This window comes from Lethenteron reissneri, chromosome 40, assembly GCF_015708825.2.
Source record: "Lethenteron reissneri isolate LAM-NWPU_2019-01 chromosome 40, ASM1570882v1, whole genome shotgun sequence".
Classification (NCBI taxonomy): domain Eukaryota; kingdom Metazoa; phylum Chordata; class Hyperoartia; order Petromyzontiformes; family Petromyzontidae; genus Lethenteron; species Lethenteron reissneri.
In genome coordinates this window covers 7,761,296-7,786,296 of record NC_083818.1, presented here as the reverse complement: position 1 = coordinate 7,786,296, position 25,001 = coordinate 7,761,296, and the positions used below count along the sequence as shown (strand labels likewise).

The 25,001-nt window shown below is 41.0% G+C and overlaps 1 protein-coding gene across 1 annotated transcript in view; it reads left to right on the top strand.

Annotated features, from left to right (window-relative positions):
* Window positions 1-9,509: 9,509 nt before the first annotated feature.
* IFT140 (intraflagellar transport 140) overlaps window positions 9,510-25,001 on the top strand; it is a 52,028-nt gene continuing 36,536 nt past the window's right edge. Inside the window, 13 exon segments of the mRNA XM_061568230.1 lie at window positions 9,510-9,553; window positions 11,219-11,382; window positions 12,144-12,362; window positions 12,690-12,811; window positions 13,418-13,454; window positions 13,456-13,564; window positions 14,824-14,999; window positions 18,244-18,335; window positions 19,291-19,397; window positions 20,497-20,645; window positions 21,352-21,555; window positions 23,551-23,623; window positions 24,010-24,101. Of these exon segments, the coding sequence (XP_061424214.1) occupies window positions 11,242-11,382; window positions 12,144-12,362; window positions 12,690-12,811; window positions 13,418-13,454; window positions 13,456-13,564; window positions 14,824-14,999; window positions 18,244-18,335; window positions 19,291-19,397; window positions 20,497-20,645; window positions 21,352-21,555; window positions 23,551-23,623; window positions 24,010-24,101 (1,521 nt within the window). The 5' untranslated portion in view covers window positions 9,510-9,553; window positions 11,219-11,241.

Here is a 25,001-nt window from a genome sequence, read left to right as displayed (position 1 = left end):
TTATTGTCGTAGTTGGTAGCTGTTGTACTTCAAGAGCAAGCAAAAGGCAGAAAAAAAACTTTTAAAAAGTAATTTTCATAAATTCGATTAGTTGACAGGCCTTCCAACAAAGCCAAGGCCTAATATGCTTCAGGAAGGCCGATTGGCCAACAGTTTGCACAGAATTTGCGAATGAGCCAAAGAGTATATTTTAATTTTGTTTATAAACCTGACGAAATGAAGCATTAACAATGCATTTCCATGTTCTCTGTTGCTAATAAACGTTCAAACGCTCCACAGGTTTAAGCGCAAGTTCCTCATCCATATAACACTCGTGACATCTCCGTCGTGTGTGGATAACAATATTGAGTTTAAGACTGATGTAATTTTCTCTGTTTAAGGTCTAGGATAATTTCACAATATCCAAATGAGCAACAAAAACCGTGCACAATGATGTTTAACGGATACAAAACAAATTCACCAACGTTGTATATTTCGGAATGAAATACTCACAAAATGTACATGTGCTTATATTGCCTTCCTAAATCCACTGTTGGATGCATCCCCTGCAGGTTATTTTTCATCTTACTCTACATTAATCGAGCCACTGGGCGCAAGTTTCGAGAAGGCAGCACAACAATGAGTGTGCTGCACTGCCCTCTGCTGCCCACCATAGAGTCCCAAAACAGTAGCCTATGACAACCTGCTCGTGCATCGTGGTCACTCATGTCGGCTCAAACCCAGGCTCAACTCTGTTTAACTCTCCAGTTGACGAAATCGGGCACTTTCTGGCTGATTTGGTCATTGGCGTCCAAGAGTATAGATGTACATTATTTTGTTTATGGAATTGAAATAATAAAACTTGTGACGTTGTGGAATGTTGTTATCCAATTCTCCTTTGGGTGGGGTGAAAATGGCGCACAATGCAGCCGACGACCCGAGTTCAATTCCCACCCACGACTAACATCAGTGGACACCCCCCTTCGTCAATTACTGAAGCAGGTGCATTTGGTATTAGTGCCATTCTTATAGCGCAATGCACCGTGTTGCACAGCCATAGTTTCAGCAGTTCGCACACTGAAATGAACCTGGTAACCCGTCAAATATTCTTCATTCGATTTCTGGCTACGGATAGCATGAGTCAGAACTGTTCCCGATCCTCGCATTCACTAATGAGGAATAACTCGTCAGGTGAAATATCATCAAACCCCCTATTGCTGCTGATACTGGCATGGGGAGGCCTTCATCTAACAATAGATAAGCAAAAGAGCTGTCAATTAATTTTATTTACATATATATTATATATTACCATTTAACATTTCGCTTTCTGGTGAAGTGAAATTGTACGTCCTTATTGTCTGCAGGTTGGGCAATGGAGCTTTCCACTCACACAGGTCATGCAGCTGTCGGGGATTATGGAAGAGGAAGAGCTTGATGACAATTCTCTGTCTACCCTCTGCCACCATTCTAAGTTGCCGCAGACGTTTCACCCTCTTTGTCAAAACTATCCACAAATGAGCAAATTTGTCTTCATCAAAATAAGAGGTGAAGAACTTGCCACTTTTTTACGCTGTACACGCCTTCACGTGCCGTGTTTTTTGGTACCTTATTCTGTGGATTTTAAGACGCTCTGGAAAGTAAAACTCGTCCCGAAAGCTGTGGCCGGTGTCAATAAGTTATACAAATCTGGCCACACACACACGACTGGATTGTCAGACGAACCCAACATTTTGGTTATATAATACAGTGGGGAAAGTGTCTTCTCTGGGAGAGTATGACAAAAGCCCACCAGCGATCAGCCTTCATCAATCCACTACTGGATGAAGTTCTCCCCATTGCGTATCAGTCATGGGAGTTGTTAGACCAAGTTTCAGCATGCTGGTCAGTGTCAAAGTGCATCTTAGAATCCAGAGAATAGGGTACCACGTGTTGCCATCTCGAGTAGTAACACTGCACAACCATCGACTAAAGATAATACTACTAACTGCATGTGCAATTCTCGTTATTTTAAGAAGGCGTGCATTTGCATAAATGTTGCTTCACACAATAAAGTTAATTGTGGAGAATGAAGTAACAGGAAATACAATCTTTTAGTTTAAAATCAAATGTTGTTTGTGACAAACCTAACTCTTGTTCTGTACTAATTCTAAACGTCTAAGTGAACGTCAGTCATTTGACGCACAGTATATAAAAGATACTTTATTTATATCCAACGTCACCACATTGTGATTTTTTAAACACTGTGTGAATGTTCCGACGATATCGATCACGACAACGAGCATTGCTAAACAATATGTGTCAACTTGTACCATAATAGTTTGATAATCGATGACACCTTCCGAAAGGTCAAGAAATGTAATAACCCTGCCCATTATTTTAAACTTCCGCACCAGGAGTTTCGCATCAAACCAGCGAACTCTGGATGGCAAGTCCACTATGCTAACCATGACACCGTAGCAGCTCCTTCGTTCTTAAAGGTGGATCGAGATTTTAAAAAACCCCGATGAAATAAACAAAGCATAAAAACAGTCCATTTGAAGTGCTTTTGGACAACAAAATTCCACAATGAAAAGCAATATAGCATTTGGTGGCTGATGAAATGTTTCAATGAGTGCATATTGAATGGTGTGTGGACAATAGCATCAGTAGCCTGGGGACTGAGAAAGAAATCGGACCCAGAAAAAAAGCTGAAACGTTCACAAAGAAGCGTGTGGGAGACGAATGTTTGGAGTTACATTCAAAATACAGAAAGATGACCTTGTAGATCAGTTTAGAAATTGGCTGGGGACAATTCATTACGAGAACTGATGATGACCGATGGTCCAGACTGGTTATGGAGAATATGCAATACCGTGCAGGATGGTGACAGCGTGTACAGGCCTTCATCCTGCAGTTGATAGACAATGGCTAACGATGTAGAGATGCATATGCCGCGATATACGTTGCATATATACACACACACAGCATACTCAAACGGGAAGTTGGTTGCAATTACTGAAAATGTTGGTTCGTATTTAAGGGTCATAGACAGCCCCTGTATATACTACATTGGTGTTAGTAAATTGCAAGGAAACTTCCAGATAGTGTCAGTCATTAACTACTTTTTAAGGCAATGTTCCTAAATTAATTAATGTTCCATTGTGTCAGATTTTGGGTAAAATACTTGCCAATGTCGACATTGCTGAGAATCGCCGAAACAATGTAGTTCTCGTGTATTTTGGATGTTACTGTGTGTTGTTCGGCACGATGTCCGACGTTTCTGTGCAAGTGCTGGGGAGCTTCTTCAGGGACACAAAAAAACAAGTATCCATGTTATCCAGCACTATTAAAACAATGTCATCGGTGATGATACTTCGTAATTCACGAACTTGCTGGTAATTCGAGCAGATTAGAAAATCTTGTTGACATTTTTTTTTAAAGTACTGTAATGTTGTTTTCATGTTTTCTCTCTCTTGTATTTTAAACAGATTTGACCTCCGATCCCTACTTTAGTATCTACTGCTTCCTGTGCCAGTCCTCCGCATGCCAGCCGTGTTTCCCTAGCCGAGGAGGTGGGGAGTCCCTGTGAAGGCTCACACGGGCCTCAAACACAACGACTGTATTCAACACGTACTACATTACTCAAAGGGCACACCCTTTTTACTTGATTGTGAATTAGATACCCAATAAAAAATTTAACAGAGAAACGGCACCTCTTTGTTAAGCAACATCCGTTTTATGCGAGAAAACGTTTCATGTGCAACCATGTTTATTACTTGCTTAAAATCACTGCTGGCAGAAGGGTCTCCCAATCAATTGTAGGTGGAATTCTAGAGATGGTATTCGATCTACTCTTCAACATTGATCAGATATTTAAATGAGGTAGGCGTTCCCTACACTTTATCCCACCACACAACTGCTGTGCTGGGAGAATGAACCAGCGACCCATGGATTGCAAGTCCAGTGTACCATTATTGCACCACATCAAGTGGAATTACATTGTTCAAAAAGCGAAACCATACAGCTTTGAGGGCAATGTACTCATTACTCTTTGGTTCTTTCGGTAAAGCCACGTAGGTATAAAATAAAATACATTTATTTACTTTACCGAAAGAGCCAAAGAGTATGGATCCCTGCAGTCACGAAAACTTCAAATCTAGAATGTACTCATTGTTGCCCTTGTTGGTCTTAGTCTGTGCACATTTGTAGTGGTATATCTGCAGTCCTTCAGATGCGATCATTTGAAACTCTTAGCTGCAAAAAAAACGTTGCAGTGACATAAGTGATCAGACCCAGAGGTGGGACAAAGTCATTGTTATGCAAGTCCAAGTCGAGTCTGAAGTCATCAAATTCATGACTCGAGTCTGACTCGAGTCCAAGTCACATGACTCGAGTCCACACCTCAGAGGTGGGACAAAGTCATTGTTATGCAAGTCCAAGTCGAGTCTGAAGTCATCAAATTCATGACTCGAGTCTGACTCGAGTCCAAGTCACATGACTCGAGTCCACACCTCAGAGGTGGGACAAAGTCATTGTTATGCAAGTCCAAGTCGAGTCTGAAGTCATCAAATTCATGACTCGAGTCTGACTCGAGTCCAAGTCACATGACTCGAGTCCACACCTCTGATCAGACCTCCCATTGCTCGAGCGTGGGAGATAAGCCACCTGTGGAAGTGTGTCTGCAATGCGTGATCGTGTTTTCTCACACAAAAAAAACATGCAATGCTACGTTTGTTATCCACGACTCATGAGCAATATATACAGTACAACCAAATAATTATCACATTTGATTAAAAAAACTTTTTTTCACACCTCATGAGGCCGTCCTGTCAGATTTAAGAATGCAAACTCAATATCACTAATTATCATAATAGTTGAATATCATAAAAGTTATTATTACAGTACTTCATCAGGTGGTACCAAGCCAACAGCACCTGGAGGCTGAGAACAGGAAATTATCTCTAAATTTCTCGCAAATCTGGAAAGCTACTGTTATCATGAATGTGGTAACAGAAAGTGGCTCATAGCTCAGAGTAATCGAAGCAGTTTAAGTTAGACGTAACTCGCGTAAGGAGCCGTTAAACATCATCTTCTCCCACTGCACCATCCAACACGGCCGGAATAACATCACAGGGTGAGTTTAAGCCAAGTGATGTTGACAACATTCTTAACAAATGTACTTTTTTTGTTATCAGTTATGGTCAACTCCACAGTAGTCATGTCCACACGCAAGATGCCCCTTATTTAGTTGCCATTTCAAGGCATTTTATCATGAACAGAAGGTACACCATTGCTACAATGGTTGGAATATATTCTGCACTAATTACCTGGTCTTTTCTCAGCCAGGTGTTATGCATAGTCGATCCCTTTTTAAATCATTTATATTAAGTTCGCTTGCTTGCTTGCGTGCTTGCTTTCTTGCTTACGACCGTGTAAATCTTTCGGTCGTTTTTTAACCCACTTCCCATGATCCAATCGAGTTGACATTTTCCACACAGACTCGTTGTGCGTGACAATTAATGTTCGTGAAAAAATGTTTCCAAAATTTTACACTTTATAGGACAAAAATATTATATTTAATTACAATTGTTTAATACTGCAGACAATCATCTGACCCATAGGTGGCAGCCATCTCAAGCCAGAGGACGAGAGAACTCTAGCCGCCACACATATAAAGGATTTAAAGTGAAAAACTTTGTTTTTACGGGTTTACTTATTACCATCTCCTTGCTCATGTTAACTCCATTTAGCAAAGTTCGCCGTGTTCAATTCAACTTCAGCTCATTGTGCTCCATAGCCATGATGCTAAATGAATGACACATGCTGATGGACGGACCAAGAGCGGATTACGCATAAAATTAAACGAGGTAGAGAAACGCAGATTGGTAAGGGCTTTGCCGACCGGTCATTTAGCAAAACTCCAAAATGTCTACAATGTAAAAATGAAACTCAGCAAATATATCTAATGTAAAATAAATGTCACGCTATCATTTGTAAACACCACATGGCTTCAATATTGATATCCCTCCATTGGCTCCAAGCGATTTACCCTCACAATTTTCGATCCTCCACGGATTCCTCCGTGCCTTCATCTCTCCTCCAATCTCACCCATGCATGTGCCCTCTCAGTTACCTCCAACATTAGTGGCGTGTGACATGTGAATCGATTCTGGGCACCCCTGCAGTCTCAACAATCCACACCGAACAGCACGGTGAAGTTATAGTCAAACAACTTCGGTGACCGATACGATGTGGGGAGGACTTACTCAGTGGATGTTGACAACTGACTGATGCTTTATTGACAAAAACACGTGGCTCTTAGTTACTCATTTCTGCTGTGGCTCAATGTGGTTGAGTCGCAATTGTATCGATTAAATTTTGAATGTATTGCTCCCTGCAATGACCACCTGAATAGTATGTCTTATGGAAGTCTTTATACTGGTAGGAACCTCCTGGCTCCACCAGCCCACAGGGGATTATTGTGTCCGTCTGTCGCGCAGGGAGGGGCTGGGTGGGGAGGGAGGGGCTGGGTGGGGTGGGTGGGGCTGGGTGGGGAGGGGAGGGTTGGGAGGGGCTGGGTGGGGAGGGTGGGGAGGGGCTGGGTGGGGAGGGAGGGGCTGAGTGGGGGGTGGGAGAGGTGGGGCTGGGTGGGGAGGGGAGGGTTGGGAGGGGCTGGGTGGGGAGGGTGGGGAGGGGCTGGCTGGGGAGGGTGGGGCTGGGTGAGAGGTGGGAGGGGTGGGGCTGGGTGGGCAGGGGCTGGTCACCCCGTGGTGCCCTTATAAAATCAACGTTTAACCTACTCACGCCGGCTTGTGCCCGCCCTCACAGTCGGGCATATTTGCGGAATACACCACGCCGCCGTTGACCCTGGCCATTGACCGAGCAACCCACCGTTCCTACCAGCTCCCTCCGCAGGAATGTGTTCCAATGTCTGATTATGATGATTTACACGCTGACGCGTTGCTTGGTGGTTTAGGAGTGGCATTGCACATACTGTAATGAGTTGTGGCCCCCTCTGGCGGACAAACTCTAGAAATGACAATAAATCTGTTGCCATTGACGTTCCCGGTACCTTTCGAGTGATTAACGCCTCACCTTGCGGCAAGTGATCCACTCAATTGAACTTGAATTGTTGCACATATGACGGTGTAAAGTAGTATAGTTTTACATTTAAACGGAGGCTGATATATAAACTTCCCAGGGAGGGGAGACGTCCAGATTTTGTTTTAACCGGGCCCTACAAACATTTTCTCTATGTATTTTGTCCGGTAAATATCAATAAAATACCAACATTCAGGATCTAAACTGGGGGGGGGGGGAGATTAATCGCCCCTACCCCCTCTCCTCTTGGACCTACCACTGAATGTGAAGCAATTGAAATGTGTTATCTGTACACGGTAGCACATGAGGACACTTTAGGGGTTGACAGCAGTCTAAAGGGCCGGAAAGGCTGAACAAATGAAGGAGGAATAATAATCATGCATACGCATGGGTTCTGTAACGCATTCAAAACATGTTTGGCCAGCAAAGTGTGTGTTTTTTTAAATACTGTACATACAGCCTGCCATAGACAAATGGATCACAAACACGGACGTTATCTTTCGCCAGGTTTTGGGCAATAATTTGATAAGTGTGGTGGGATTTGTACAGGGTATATCTCTGTATATAACAGCAGACACGTTAAATTTTGATTTAAAGCTTTCGTGACTGCAGGGATTCATATTCTTGGTTCTTTCGGTAAAGTCACGTAGAAGGGAGAATAAAAAAAATGTAAAAAAAAATTATTTTATGATTTTAAATATATTTTTATTATTTTATTATTATTTCCCTTCTACGTGACTTTACCGAAAGAACCAAGAATATAGCAAACACGTTAACAATACGAGTGCAATCATACTGGATCATCTCTCTATGACAGTCTTCGTGATGCCGATCTCTGTTTATAAACCGAAAAAACTCGGTTGGAGACGTTTATGAAAATGAAAAAGGAACTGAAAAGTTCGCATTGAAAGAATGTATTCGAGATACTGCACTTGGAATTCATTGGAGATAGATGGACACGCGGATTAGAGAAAGGCAGGTCAATAACATGATTTAGTTCAAACGTATTCTTGGTTCTTTCGGTAAAGTCACGTAGAAGGGAAATAATAAAATAATAAAAATATAAAACAACAATTTTTGTTACGTATTATTTCCCTTCTACGTGACTTTACCGAAAGAACCAAGAATATGAATCCCTGCAGTCACGAAAGCTTTAAATCAAATTTTAGTTCAAACGGTTAAGAACCTCGCGAACCGAGCCCGTTCGGCAATTTCCGTAACCATCATCGAAACCTCCCTCGCCGAGGCCGTTCGGCAATTTCCGTAACCATCATCGAAACCTCCCTCGCCGAGGTCGTTCGGCAATTTCCGTAACCATCATCGAAACCTCCCCAGCCGAGGCTATTCGGCAATTTCCGTAACCATCATCGAAACCTCCCTCGCCGAGGCTATTCGGCAATTTCCGTAATTTCCGTCAAACTTAACATCTCTGAATGTTCGACGGCTTGTGCACCAGATCTTATTTATTCATGATGTACTTGCAAAAAAATCTGCAGATTACCTGCTGGATCTCGTCTCTGTTTCAAAGAACAAATTTGACCTAAGGTCTACACTCATTTACCAGCTTAATATTCCCTATTGCCGTACATATACTGGAGGAAGGGCCTTTGCTATTGATGCCCCCAGGGTCTGGAATGCTGTTGCAAATAAATTGAAACTTGAGTCACTACCTATGAGATCTTCACTCAAAACTGCTTTAGAGGAGTTGTACACCCCTAGCTGCCAGTGCTATTCAGTGACCTAAAATAAAATGTTTCGCTCCGGATGATCGCTACAAAGTATGACCTGTGTTTTGATTTAGTGTGCTGATCTTAAAGGTGCATTGAAAAATTACAATACTCCGATTGATGCTCCTGCTGTTGTGGAGTGACTCATGCAGCCAGCTATGGCTGCAGGGTTTTGGTAGTACATGTTGTTTATGCCATTTATTGTGAAAATTCCGTCAGTTCCTATGATTGCTTTTTCATTGCCTTCATGGCTTTATTTTGGTGATTTCGAAAAGTGTATTGGTTTAGCCATGTTTGTGTTGTTGTAGTACAGAGTTAGACTGATGGCCTTAATCTAAGTTGTCTTGTGGTTGTTGTTGTTGTTTGACTTGCATCCCACTGGGATTTTTGCACACAGCGTTGGTGTACGGTGTTTTTTCTGCAATATTTTTTGCTGTCTTTTCTTGGATTTTCTGTTTGCACTTAGTCACATATTCACTTTAAGATGTTTTTTTGTTCATGTTTTGTTTTTTGTTTGTTGCGGTTGCACCCGATTCAAGAGCTGAATGGCTCACAGGGCTATACCTAATAAATGAACTTGAACTTGAAACTTCCCTCGCCGAGGTCGTTCGGCAATTTCCGTAACCATCATCGAAACCTCCCCAGCCGAGGCTATTCGGCAATTTCCGTAACCATCAACCTCCCCGAGCCGGAGGCGGTTCGGCAATTTCCGTAAAACGCTCGGGTGCCGTTACCACGGCAACCGCCACCGGCGTACAACGCGCAGAGTGAGTGCGGGTCTCTGCCACACAAGTTCCCTTTCTTCATTTAAACACGAATTGTTAAGATGCAAATGTGTGAAGAAGAGGGGGAGGCTCGGTTGTGCTTATTCTCTTTTATGTATTTGCCGTGGCGCGACGGACGAGATTGAGCTGCATATGAACGCGGTGCGCTGTTTGCGGCCTACGCTATAGGCTTCAGCGTCGCCTTGAAGCCAAATTAAATGTTACACGCAATGTTCTATTTAATGTAGCGTCTAAATAGCAAACCTCGTCTTAAAAATGTGCCGCAGCAAATGCATTTGATGGGCTTCACAGTAGTGTATTTGTTGCGTTGTGCAGGGCCACAATCACATCGCTCGGAAGCGAAGTAGACATTTAAGCTGGATAGGTGAGGCGATCATCTCGCTCAAGACATGTTATAGACGACTACGTTGTGGGCAATCAAGCAACATCAATTGTTGTACTGTACTGTTGTTAATTGTTTTTTTTACCCTTTTATCTGCCAACAAAACTGACACCTTTTTAAATCCTTTATATTAAGTTCGCTTGCTTGCTTGCTTAGGACCGTGCAAATCTTTCGGTAGTTTTTTAACCCAATTCCCGTGATCCAATCGAGCTGACATTTTGCACACAGACTCGTTGTGCGTGACAATTAATGTTCGTGAAAAATGTTTTCCAACATTTTACACTTTTTAGGGAAAAAAAAATATTTCATTTAAAATACCAATGTGATAAAATGAAACTCTTACTCAAGAAAATCAGAAATGAATAATAAAATAAAACCGATGCCACGCATAAAGGATTTATAGTGAAAAACTTTGTTTTTACGGGTTATTTTTTTAAATCCTTTATATTAAGTTTGCTTGCTTGCTTGCTTAGGACCGTGCAAATCTTTCGATAGTTTTTTAACCCACTTCCCGTGATCCAATCGAGCTGACATTTTGCACACAGACTCGTGCGTGACAATCTATTTTCGTGAGAATTTTTTTTCCAAAATGTTACACTTTTTAGGAAAAAATAAATTATATTTAACTACCAACTGCTTAATGGTGGCAGGCAATCATCTGACCCATAGGTGGCAGCCATCTCAAGCCAGAGGACGAGAGGACTCTAGCCGCCACGCATATAAAGAATTTATAGTGAAAAACTTTGTTTTTACGGGTTAATTTTTTTACAAGGAGCTGTCTCGGTTGTGGACCAATCAATTTCAAAACCAGTTGCATACATTATCAGAGTTGTGTTTTTTTGCTTGCATTCCGACCGCAGGTATTGTGGTCAATGCAAACATGACTCCTTGTAAAAAAAGGTGTCAGTTTTGTTGCCAGATAAAAGGGTACCCGATACCCGTACCCTACCCGATACCCGGGTACACGTACCCGGCCGGGCACGGGTACCCGTTTGCGACCCTGGTGCAGCCGGGTACGGGTATGGAATCAAAACCCGTTTGCGACCTCTGCCCATGCTTAATTGGAAGTACCGTAATTGCACCCTGAAATATAAGTAAATGTACAGATTGAAGGAAGGTTGAACAAAAAGCGAGGATACTGCGGAGCGAAAAATAAGACTTGCGTACGCGAGTGTGTGTGCAGGTTTTTGTGGGCGACTTGTTTTTTGCTATGGGTGTTGAGAGTTGCAATAAGCCGAAAGTAATTGTTCTAATTTTATTCGCAGCATACGAATGATCGTTTTTCTCCATGGCGGTATATTTTGATCAAAAGATCAAGCTTCATGATGAGACGCAAACGCCATCTCAGATATCTTGGCACAACATCAATCCCGTGCTAGCTGTTACATCTGTTGGCAATGGAGGAAGCGTAGCGGTTTTTACCCAAGAGGTATGTTTATATCGCATACTATAAATGTTATGCATTGCTCTTTTGCAAATACGTTTGTTAAGTTTATAAAATATTAGCAAGGGCACTTTTCTGTTAAGCCAAACAAGATAAGAATGTTATTTGGTTCTTTCGGTAAAGTCACGTAGATAGAAAAAATAAAAGTAAATAAAAACTATGACGTTTCGATCACAACACAAGCGATCGAAACGTAGTTTTTATTTACTTTTATTTTATCTATCTACGTGACTTTACCGAAAGAACCAAAGATCATGAATTCCTGCAGTCATGAAAGTTTTAATTCAAAAAGGATAAGACTGCTGTCAAATGAGTACATCTGATTTTTAAATGTCTCTAATGTGCGATAACGTGAATACAGTGGTTTTATTTGACTACTAATAAGAGTTCTGACAAAAACATGAGGAATATAAATGTAACAGTCTGCATTCCGTGATGTACAAAATTATGGATCCGAATACAGGTGTTAAAATAATCGCAGATACATTTACAGCTTGCATTTTCTCCTGCATTTGTTTTTTCATTTAGTGTTGCTCACATGTTGTGTTATTGCTCACGTCAGTGACTCGAGTACCACTACAATGTATTGTTCTTTTGTTATAATTACAGATACAAACTATCTTATAAAGCGATATGTTGCGAGACTTTGCGAGTGCCTTCCTTATAATGTTTAAAGTGCAAGCAGCCTATTGTTTCCACTACCACAAAACAATCGTGCTGTTTGACCGATTTCCTTTCACGTTCAGGGAGAGTGCTCAGGAGATGTTATTTCACGAGCCTATTTGCCGACGGCTTTGGCCTGGCACCCAAGTAGACCGCTGCTTGCTGTGGGTTGGGAGACTGGAGAGGTCTTTGTGTATAACGAGCTCGACAAAGAAACGCAAAAGGCTCAAGCACTGCACAGTACCGACATCGCTCTGCTGCAATGGAGCAGCAATGGAACTCGCCTGATTTCTGCAGACAGGGTAATGTGGCAACACCTTAAAAATGAAGTACATTCACACGGTTGTAATTACTGTATTGCTTTGACTTATAGTTGTCCTTACATTGGCTTCATTACTAGAGTTTGGTGATGTGTACTTGAAATAGATCATGAATATGGATGCATTTAACCCAACAAAAGTGACTACTAGATCTATATACCAAATATAAAGATTATTTATATTGGATAATACTGTTTGAAATAACATCTACACATTTGGCTTATGGCTATCAATTTACAATGATAAAGAAATCGTCTTGTAATGTGTAGTTACAGCAACAGTAACATCGTTTTACTTATTTTTTAACAGGGTGGACTTGTCATTTGTTGGAGAGTCGACCAGCGAGGGAAATTTCATGGAAATATTTTTTTCAAACTCGAGTTGGAAAAGGCTCTCTCGCATTGTGTTTTCAGGCCAGGAAAATCTGAAGAGTAAGTATTATGGTGCATGTTTCACCACATTGTTTGATTGAATTAAACGGGGTTCTTTTCGCAGGGGGGGAGGATTAAAAGTTAGATGTATTCAGACAAGATAGCACAATGTATATTTTGTAAAATGGAGAGTTACTTATGTCAACTGCGACAAACGTTTTCCGATTGTGAAGCTGAAAATAAACATTCGAAATTTGCAAAACATACGCAAAAAGTTGTTTTAACTTTTAAAAATGTCCTAGGTAAAAGTTACCACCAATCTGAAATGCACTCTGAGAAGCGGTTGTGTATTTCACATTTTAATTGTTTCGTACAGTATTAGCAACTGAAATGAGGCAATTTAATTCTTTGGGAAACTATATCACAAGCTAATCAATCACGACAGATAACAAAATGTCTGAGTATTTGACTTAATAATTGGCTCAGTCATCTTCTATTTGTGGTTATGTAGTGGTTATCCTGTGCTAAAACTGCCCCCAGATCCACAAAAACGAATGTGGAATTTTTTGTCCCCACATCGGGGGCGACAAGCAGAGATTAATCACCGCCTCATGTCTACTCGAGAAGGATGACAGACCTGTTTGACTGATGTGCCCGTTTTACCAGTGACTTGGCTCGGTTTGCTCGAGCAGCTGTAAACGGCTGATGAAAGTGCCTTGGACATGTTCAACTGGAATAAGTCGAACAAGCCTGGATCAGCCGCCTCGATCAATTCTCAAGAAGGAATTGCGTTTTTTCTCAGTTCAGCTGATGGTAATATAAAACTACTGTTTGTGAAGCCCAATCCATGTCCGCCACCAGGTGGCACTTCTGTCTTACGTATGTTGTGGCGCAATTCACGACTCAGAGGCAGGTTGCTGTTAGGGGCTCACGCCACGTTTATTAAGGGCTTACGCCAGGTTTGTTAAGGGCTTACGCCGAACCAAAAACCCCCCTTGCCGATAACTCCCCAGAGGACCGGGTACTGGGATCCCTACACCCCGGCTAACTCGGCTCTCCTCCCTGCCCCGGCCCGAGACTACCCCCAACCTCGGCGGAGTAGCCTCCCCTCGCCTCGTGTGAGGATCAACTAGCCGAGTCCCCACGCCTACACCCCTGACGACCCCCGGTTACATCCCGGGTCCCCCTTTAAATACCCCCCTAGGGGCATGACGTCACCATCCCCCACGGCCCGCCTGACGTCACGTTCTGCGACGCCACTCTCTCCGAGGGCGAGCGTGACGTGATGTCACCCACTACACCTTCTACACATATACACGTGGAATTTGGGAATTTCTCTGTTCCAGAGTCCTGTTTTTCTGTTAAACATCTGCTTAATACTCCAACTTACATTACAGCAATGTACTCATGTAGCTTGTGACATAAGATCTATTGAAGAGATTTGCAATATATTCAAGCTCAAGTTTCCCTTAAAAAGGAGACTGCTAGATGAAAACTACACTACTCAACAAAAAATTGTAAACATTTAAACATCTTAACAGTACAGATTAGGTAAAAAAAAATTGGCAACTTTAAACTATATCAGCATTATCAACAGGCATCAAGTATAAAGAGGTCATCATGAACATTGCTGATCTCCCCACACCAACTTCTGCCAGATCAGGCATCAGCTATTGCACCGTTTAAGGGTAATGAGGGTAATAATCTCTGTAGTCTGCGAATACAAGCCATCCAACCATCTCCAAAAAGAAACTTTCAGGACCACTACTAATACAGCATTATGCAAAGAGCAGCTCACACTATATGGTTTCAAGAGCCTTAACCATACTCTCAAGGTGTACAGTTATTAACTTGTGGTTGATTGGTTGATGATTAGCACAATGTATTTCAGCAACAGATATTACATTTACTACAATCGAAATTCGTATATGGAGCAAGTGCCTTTCATGTATTCCTGGGACGTTTAAATTGAAGTGAAGAATTTGGGGGGTGTGGGGGGTTCACACTCGTTTTTAAACACATGCTTAATTTAATTTGAGATGACTGCTATGCGTTCGTGTCACTGTGTACAGGTTTGGTGTACTACATCGATGACAGTGGAAATTACTCCCAAGTGTTATCATGCGATGGCCCGATAAGAAAAATGATGTTTGCAGAGGGAAAGGATGTACTGGTTATTATTACAGAATCACTTGTTCTTTCCCAGTACTGCGTGAACTCTGATGGTTCTGTCCAAGAAATAATGAAGGTAAGACTTTCAAAAATTGAACAGGGCATATGTACACGTGCAAGTTTATCATACCTCCGATCAGCACGGTTGGCTTCGTATGGTGCGAAAGAAGTTCAACATACATATTAAACACGTGACAACGTAAGTTCGTATGGAGCAATTTTCCTGCCAATTTATTAGTTGTCTGTAGCTTACCTTAGATTGGCTTGTTGAGTCTGAAGCTTCCACAGCAAGCAGAATATTGTGAACGTTTGGGTTTTCAAGTGCCTTAGAGTTCTCTATCACAAGTTACTGAATAAACACAGCAGTCACTTTGTTTATTGGCCTGACCAAACTTTGTATTAACTTCCATTATCTCCTTACATACACACTATGGACTTTACACAAGTATATTGGGCAGCTTGCATCAGCTTCAGCAATCTTTTGCAGCTCGTTCCACCTCCGCAAACTCAAAACAGTTTATGCAAACTACCATTGTACTTGCGATGGAGCTTCTGGGTGTCGTGTAATTGATAACTGTGGAATGGGGCTGGCATGTGCACAAACAGCCAATTAAGAGCAAGCACGTCAAACGTCAATAATTTAATACATCTGGAAACCAAGCTGTTAAAACGAGTTAATCCAGCGGAAGCATTGTTCACCTGCCAGTCAGGTCATCCTCGTTTGGCAATCATAGGGTATCTCATCTGTATTAAAGTTGATGATCCCATGCCACTGTAATGGTGACGAGTTGGAAGGTTTCCCCTAACCCTCAGGGGTCTGAGGAATATCCACTGAAATTGGAATTCTATCAGCTTTGAGAGCGTAATTTTATCTTTAAACTGAATAAATAACATTTGTTTGCCTTGTTCTTTCACAATGACAATTTAAATTTGAGCAATCGAAGTATGCCCCCACTTGTCTGTATGGATGTATTTTGTACCATACCTAGCCAACCATGCTAATCGGAGGTGCGGAACATGGATTAGGAGTTATGAGCCATAATTAAAATTAGCATGCGGTGAATGATGAGATAAATTGTCACTGGTATCCAAACTGCAAGGCTTTGCTCATTGTTGCTGAGATTTCCATGGGGTGTTCATTATTCATTGTGTTTCCACAGCTCAACTGGTACAGTCAAGATACAGGGTGGTCCAGATGTGTTGTTGCCCCCAATTAATTTTCCGCTAACATGTGTATCCTGTGCATATTCATTAGTGTTTTAAATACACCTTGAAAAAATATCAAGTTTTAGAGAATTAAATATGGGTCACAAGACATCTGGACCAGCACTGTCGAGTGATGCTAAATTATCTCTTAGAAAATGCTTTAACAATCCAACTTACATTTATACTGGTAGGAACCTCCTGGTTACACCAGCCCACAGGGGATTATTGTGTCCGTCCATCCATCGTGCAGGGAGGGGCTGGGTGGGGAGGGTAGGGAGGGTGGGAAGGGGCTGGGTGGGGAGGGTGGGGCTGGGTGGGGGGTGGGAGGGGCTGGTCACCCCGTGGTGCCCTTATAAAACTCGTTTAACCTACTCACGCCGGCTTGTGCCCGCCCTCACAGTCGGGCATATTTGCGGAATACACCACGCCGCCGTTAACCCTGGCCATTGACCGAGCAACCCAACGTTCCTACCAGCTCCCTCCGCAGGAATGTGTTAATGTAACAAACGTGTCGGAGCCAAACAATTATATTGGAAAAGCAGGAGGTAACAGAAGGAACAAGGAAAGAGAGAAAGGAAATAATGAAGGAGTACGAAGAACACGAATAGCAATGTAGAAGAGAGACTGGAAATCAGAGATGGCACCAGATGGAGTTTCCTTGGGAGGGAGTTACAGAGGGTGGGGGCGTAGTGGCTAAAAGAGCAGCGTATATCCGTGACTCTCGTGCTATTTCGCAGTACAATCCAAGCTCTTGTGGGACTGTTGTACCTTGTCTCCGGTATTAATTTGGGTGGAAAATATTGCTCAGCCATCCTTCATTGCAGAGATATGAGGCTGACAGTTATATGTTTTTGGTTCTGAAGGAAACACTAGCGCACTGAGGTTTGTGACCTGAAACTCATGTAAGTCAACGGCAATTGTGTCTGGCATTCAGAAGTTGCCACAATAAAGGCAATTAAAGATACCAAATTAGAGACGACATTGTAGAGTTCTAATTACTTTTTATACTTTACCCAAATGTTAAAAATAAACACGTTTTGTCTTGGATATTCCACTAAACCCTAATAATCCTAGCTATACTGTTGTGCAAGTGCTTGTTACCATCGGAATATAATTATCATTTAATGAATAATGTGTGCATTAATACGTATTTTGTATACAAGTGAAGCAGAAATTGTAATAAATACACCTCGGGAATACTGTTTATACAAAGAACTGTGTTTGGACATTCCATTAATTATTTTATTTACACGTGGTTTAAATCATTTTAATTAGCTTGTGGCAGGCATCTCCCATTCACTGGCCCAGCTCGCATATATCATCATTTCACGTTGCCATCTGATTTGATTTAGGCATGATGTGCAGGTTGTTTGCTCTTCAATAATTAACGAGGGGGCAAATCTATGAATCGTTCATGATAGGGCCACTTGGACTTGTTTTTGGGTCACTTGATGTACAATTTGGAAGATCTGGTAAAAATGAATACCTTTAATTTACAGTGAAACTACAAATATAATCTAAGAGAACGATACACCTGTGGGAGACTCTAATAATACCCCGATTGACGTCTCCCCCTTTTCCGTCGTTTGGCAAATACATCGTCACTTTATTAACACCACTACCTGATTTGCGCCACCACAGCCCTCACTTAAGTCACTGACAGCATCATCCGTCCTTTCTTGTATTCGTCGCCTCAACCTTCGCCTCCGCCTACCGTGAAAATTGTTTTTATCCACGTCGTTTTGATACTTGTCATCGTACCTTTGAGGAACGCATCCTCCAACGTAAGCTGGGCTATTACAGTATTATTGAAGATAAAAAATGGAGCAAGTGTCTTAAAATGTTGTGATTGTTTATACGTTTTAGGGTGAGCAGCTTCATTTGGCTCCGTTTGCTCATCAAAAATAGAACAAGTCTGTATTGTATCTCTACAACAATCACTTTGACATGCCAGAAAGTTAAACCACTAGCATAATGGAAAGTTTATTTTCTCTCAAATAGCCTATTAATATTTTACAGCTGTCTCTGTCTGAATATTTAAAGAAAATGTATTTCGTGTGAATAAATGATGCGAATGCTTTTATTCATTAAAAAAATGTATTTGCTTTTTGTAGGTGAAGTTAAGTGGGAAAGCTGGGCATTCAGCTGACATAGTTTGGGCAGACCATGGATTGCTTGTTACAGCAACTGGAGAAATTGTCATAAGGTATACTCAATATTCTACACATGTTGTTTTTTTCACATGAATATTGCATCATACATGTACACATGCATTACATATTATATAATATGAAACACATGCAGGTAATACATATTCATGCAACTTAAAATACAAACATACGGGAGCATCCGTGTAACAAAGAAACTCAAATAAATACACAAACGTCTGGTAATTGGCAGCCAAAGTAACATTGACCTTGTAAACTGGTGTGCTATCCTGGAGAAACAACGTACCATGTCTCAGCTTTTCTCATCTTTAATGTAATTTCATTGTACGAGTTTGCAAAAAGGTCGGTATGGTTCCATATGCATCGCAGATATCTGAAGCCATCACTTTGTGAGCAGTCATTGCAAAAGCGTAAATTAAAGCCTAATGAAAGGTTCCATAAGTGCTTTCATTATTGCTCAAGTTCTTATTCTTTGTATTTAGGGCACTGCATTGTATATGATTTGTGTCCTCATCGTTTAGCAGATTTGGTTGTAGAAACACAATCGATATATTTAATTGGAAATAATTGTAGATTGGAATTGATCATGTTATAGTATTTGCATCATAATTATATGATGTGTACTCTTTGGTTATTTCGGTAAAGTCACGTAGGTATAAAATAAATCACGACGTTTCGGGCGCAACACAAGCTTTCCCACCTGATGACGGACGCTTGTGTTGCGCCCGAAACGTCGTGATTTATTTGGTTTTATTTCTACCTACGTGACCTTACCGAAAGAACCAAAGAGTATGGATCCCTGCAGTCACGAAAGCTTCAAATCTTATATGATGTGTATTTAACCATATCGTGTTTTAACAGTGCCTTATATATATCTCATGATGATTGTTTATCGAGGTATTCTTTTATATTTTCATATTGATGGAGACAGCAATAATATGGTAGCTAATTGTTACTTAAAATCAATTACTGTTTGTCATTTCAATCTGGCAGGTTGTGGGATCTCGAGAGAGATGAGAACTACGTGTTGGCGCTTGATGAGGCAGTGGGATTTGAGCCAGGGGAAACAATCAACTGTGTATCTTACTGTCCTTCGAAAGGTAATGCTGCATATATGTGCATATCTGGAAATGTATATTTGTGGTTAAATGTGCATATATGAATCACGTATACACAGGATATAGTGCCTAATAAAAGCCTCGTTAAAGAATATAAGAAATAGCCAATGATAAAAATGCTTGGGAAGTGGCCAGGTGGCTCGAAGGTTAGACCACAGAGACGGGACAGATAAACCAACAAAAATTTATTTTAACAGGTAAGGCACGCTGAGCTATATACAGTCTCTGTCAGAAGCGACTTGTTCACTAAATGATATCTCAATGAAGTGGTATATCATGTGTAAATTTATAGTAGCCAATTACTCCAAACGCATGTTTCTAAATGTGGAGGGAAAACACCGGAGTGCCTGGATAAAAATCCACGCAACCACAGGGAGAACATGCAAACTCGATACAGGTCGTCAAGGTTGGGATTGATCCCATGACCTTCTCGCCACCGTGGCATACTAAGCTATGTGTGATTATTCCAAGTTCTCAAATGTAGTAAGTTTGTAGTAGTAGCAGAAAAAGCCATAAGATACGTTTTTCACATTTTTACTTAATTACGGCTCTTAAGAATGAATAAATATCTGTTTTGTAATGCAGTAAAGTATGTTTGGCTGTAAGAGCATAGGGAGTCCTCTATCAAATTGCACCCTCGAACGTGTTGAGAAAAATGTCACTTCAATGGATCTCAAGTAGTTCTGTGAGAATCCCATTCCATGCAGCATTCTCTAACACACTGGGTTGCACTGTTCTGCACGCCCTCCAAATGGATACTTCATCTCACGAAATTACGTCGATAATAATATTGGAATGAAATTTGAAAAAAATACAAAAACAACTTGAATAACCCGAGGTCGGGACTAAATCTGGAGTGGGTTCTCAGGCATGAGGATGGGGGATGTTTACAAAAAATCCATATAAATAGGCTCAGTTGGTACTATATTTTGTGAAGGTGTATTTACTTTCTGATGTAATGCCTTTGTATTTGTAGAAGAAGCTTTTGAGTATCTAAAGCTGTGTATTATATAGCATGCATATTGTGAATTTTTCATTTTGTTGTCAAGCTTCTTTTTAACTGCGCTCAATTTAACGTCAGGCATGCTTGCTGGTGGAACAAACAAAGGCCGAATATCTATGTGGAAGAAAATACAACCGGGATCCCGTTTTTCAGAAAATGTTGAAAGTTCAGACAAATGGAAACTGCAAACCCCTACAGAACTGACAGGAAACCTCATACAGATTAAGGTAATATAGGGTCGGGGAATATTAAGTAAATCAACTTTATAGTATTATGTGAGATGAAACATAGAACCACAACCTGGTAAGTTTGCCTTCATAATTAAATTACTTTTGGCTTTGAAAAAAATGCTAAAATATTTTATGTGGATCTAAAATTAGGCTTGTTTTAAATCCGCAGAAATGTGTTTGATAATTTATATTTGGTGCATTTTATCAGGGTGCCTCTTATCAAGTATGTGGAAGGAGGAGCAGGACATATATAAATCAAGGAAACCTCATCAGACCATACATATTTTATGTGTTTACCTTAATTCTGGCTTGCATGGTTGAGAAATACTTTGTGATAATTCGTTTTAGTGATGCCCCTAATTCTTAATGTTCACCTCTGTCCACACAGCAGTATAAATGAGTACATCGCAGACGATCAGTAGGTTGCGTGTGGTGAGATAAAATGTGGGTATCCCACCTCTCCTAAGATATCTGGTCAGCATGGAAAAATAGGTCAAATACCCTCTAGATGGGCTTTTGAGAGCTTCCTCTAGTGGAGGCCAGCAAGTGGCATGAACAAGTCATTTCAGGGCTGCACCTTTACCTTATTTACCCATGTATGTACGTACGTATGTATGTTGAACTTCTTTCACACTGTACATAGCCAACTGTGCTAATCGGTGGTGCATCCATCGTATGCGTGTCACCCTTTGTGCCTTCACAGTGGGGCTCAAGAAAAAACCTGTTGGCTGTGAATGCTGTGCAGTATGTGGCTATCCTCAGTGAACAAGTCATGTCCTCACACTTCAACCAGCAAGTAGCAGCTGTGCAGGTGGCCCCGACCCACCTCTCCATCTACTTCTACTTGTCGTCAACCCCGCATAGCCTGAAGACCGACTTTCACATCCGGGGCATTTACGTCACACAGGTGACTTTATATCCAAAGCCGAGTCCAGTCAGACGCATGATCAAACTGTTCTCGAAATCGCACAACTTAACCGCCTGCAACTGCTTTGTCCACATCTGACCAAGCGGTTGTGCAACAAATACATATCTGGCGTGGATAAAGTGTGTCTTGTCACTCCCTTTACAGCATAGCCCCCTCCATTTTCCTTTTTAGCTCCACCCCCCCAATGCAAGTCAGGATTGATTCGGGGGGTAACACAGTTGAATAAAGTAATGGAGACAACGTTGAGTGAAGGAGATACAAGACAGAGAGAAAAAAAGCAAGAGAGATGGGGCTATAGAGAGATAGGAGCTACACGAAGCAACACGCAGCTACAAAATGTGGCCTCCTCATGTCCACGTGCATGCACTGCTCGACACGTGCTTTAGGTGGCGCTAGAATGTTTAGCAAAATCATTCATATTTTAGACTTTCACAATGTTAAGCAATGACTTAAATCTTCGTGACTGCAGGAATTCATAATCTGCAAGATTTCATATTCTTGGACCCAAGAATATAATGTTAAGCAATTAACACCCCTACTTTTTGGGTCTTTCGGTAAAGTCACGTAGATAGGAAAATAAATAAAAATCACGACGTTTGGATCGCAACACGAGCAATCGTCTTCAGGTGAAAAAATACAGCAGGCGGACTGCTGAGGCAGGAAGAAATATAGCCAGAGAGCTACTGCAGCCAAAGGTGATGAAGGTTTGAGATGGGTACAACCCAAGGGTAAGTGGGTGGGGCTAGAGATGGAATTTGTAAGTAAATGTAAGATCGCATAGCTAGGTATACCTCGGCCATTGTATTGCTAGAGATTATCAATCTGTGGGGTTACATTACAGATTGACATGCTAATCTCTAGCAATACAATATTCGAGGTATACCTAGCTCTGCGATCTTACATTTACTTGCAAATTCCAACTCTAGCCCATAACCTATGGCTGCAGTCGCTCTCTCGCTATATTTCTTCTTGCCTCAGCAGTCCGCCTGCTGTATTTTTTCACCTGAAGACGATTGCTTGTGTTGCGATCGAAACGTCGTGATTTATTATTTATTATTTTCTATCTACGTGACTTTACCGAAAGACCCAAACAGTATGAATTACTGCAGTCACGAAAGCTTTAAGTCAAGAATTAACACCCCTGTTTGAAGCTTACGTGGTTTACGTGAGCAAGGTCGAATTTCTGAAAATATCTTAACCTATGAGGATTTTCAAGCCACTCCACAGTTTCCAATGACCCAATATGTAACGGGAGTGCCAGAATCTCGTTTAAAAATTCTACAACGGAAAATCATACGGCTTCTGCTGTTGGGGAGAGGTGCATACCGGGATGGGGTGAGCCATTGCATTTCAATGAGCTACCCACTATATCGTATAAACAGTGGTGAGGGTCAGGTGAATGGTGAATGCTTGAAGAGGTCAGGTGAATATGTAAAGTTTCGATTTAAAGCTTTCGTGACTGCAGGGATTCATCTTCTTGGTTCTTTCGGTAAAGTCACGTAGAAGGGAAATAATAAAATAATAAACATAAACATAATAAAATAATTCTCACGACGTTTCGGCCACAATGCAAGCAGCCATCCTCAGGTGAAGAACAGGTCTGTCAGGAAGACAGCGTCTGAATGAAACACCACCATGCTTGGAGCGTATATTTAAGCTGGGGGACGGCTGCTTGCGTTGTGGCCGAAACGTCGTGAGAATTATTTTATTATGTTTTCTTTTTATTATTTCCCTTCTACGTGACGTTACCGAAAGAACCAAGAAGATCATGTAAAGTGTCAACTCATCCAAAGGACGGGCTGCCTTCTAGTGTTTTATAAAACCTGAAAAAGATTAAAATAGAATCATTCATAGTCAAAGGCAGTTCTCATGTTTGACCAGCACCGTTGGGTTCTCACAATGTCGTACTCGTTGACCCCAAAGGGTTGAGTAAGTCCCGACCAGGATTTTAACTTGTCTACTTTATGTTCCCAGGATCTGATAACTGTTTGGAATGGAAGTCAGATAACTATTTATCAACTTTCTGGAGCAATCCTTCAGAATACTGGTGAGTAAAGTTACCATAGAGAACTGCATACATCACATACCGCTTGGTGTTCAGTACGTAAAATAATTTACTGATGGGGACTACATACAGCTTCACGTTTAAAAAAAGTAATGATGAATGATGTAATGTCATCAATGTTCTTAATCCTAGAAACTATAAAAGAGAACTTTTCCAATAAACCATAACGTGTTAAGTTAGACTTTTTTTCAGCAAAAACTGCGCGTACAAGTCTAAATTAATATTAATAACGGATGATACCTCATGAATGCCCTGTACATTTATCATCGTATTTACATCTTAATGTCGTGTTATACTTTTAAAGCTCTTTAAATTTGAACATTTGAATTGATTTCAATGGTTTTTAAAGATGTGTTGCCTCACCACAGGATCATTCTTCTCAGAGTCGTCAGTTGTTGCTGTGGTTGAACAAAACGTTTATACGCTGGAACCAAACAGGGTACAGGTTCGAACATTACAGGTAAGCAAGCTAAATGCTGCTGGGTGATGGTCATCATCATCATTCATGATCTGCTGGATGAAGGCCTCCCTAATATCTCCTTCTTTCAAAGTTTTGTGGTGCAAAAATCCATGTAGCTCCAGCACATGAGCTGATTTTATGGCTGAATCGCCACAATTATTCCATCTGGTTCAGGGGCTTTCCCTCTTTTCCTACTCTGAAGTACAGTGTTTACTTCATTAAGTGTGACATCTAGAATTTCCTACTCTTCATCTGAATCGTTTTTATTCTTAAGATATATGCACAATGAAATCACGAGGATAGTAATAGACAGTTTTCTGAAAGTAGGGGAAAGAATATCTAAATTCACGATGAAAATGTCAAACCAAACTTATATTAGTATAACTGTAATTTTATTAATAAAACAATGAGAAAATAAATCAGAATACAACAACTCATAAATATTATGTTTTATATTTGTAAAGCACATTCATCAAGGATCTCAAATCGCTATTGGGGATAAATATGTAACCATAAAACATAGCAGAATTTTTACAAATTTCATACAGATCTCTATAAAGTATAATATATCCCAGCTGATTGAAAGGCTGTATATATTGTTGTGAAATAATTGTCTATATCCTTCCCACTAATTCCTATTGTCCCTGAAGAATATGAAGATGAAAGCTCAACTAGTATCATGGGTGTGGTTTAGGATGCCACTCAGAATTAAAGCTTGTTATTTTCTTGGTTATGCCTCCCTGTTTTATGCGTTAGCTTAAAGACAATGACTCAAAATTGACTGGTTACACAAAGGACTTGTATCATGCATTCTAGTCAATACATATGAATCTAGGCATGAATGCAGAAAGGAGGGGATCTTGAGCAACCTGTAAATATTAACAGATGAAAATACATTTT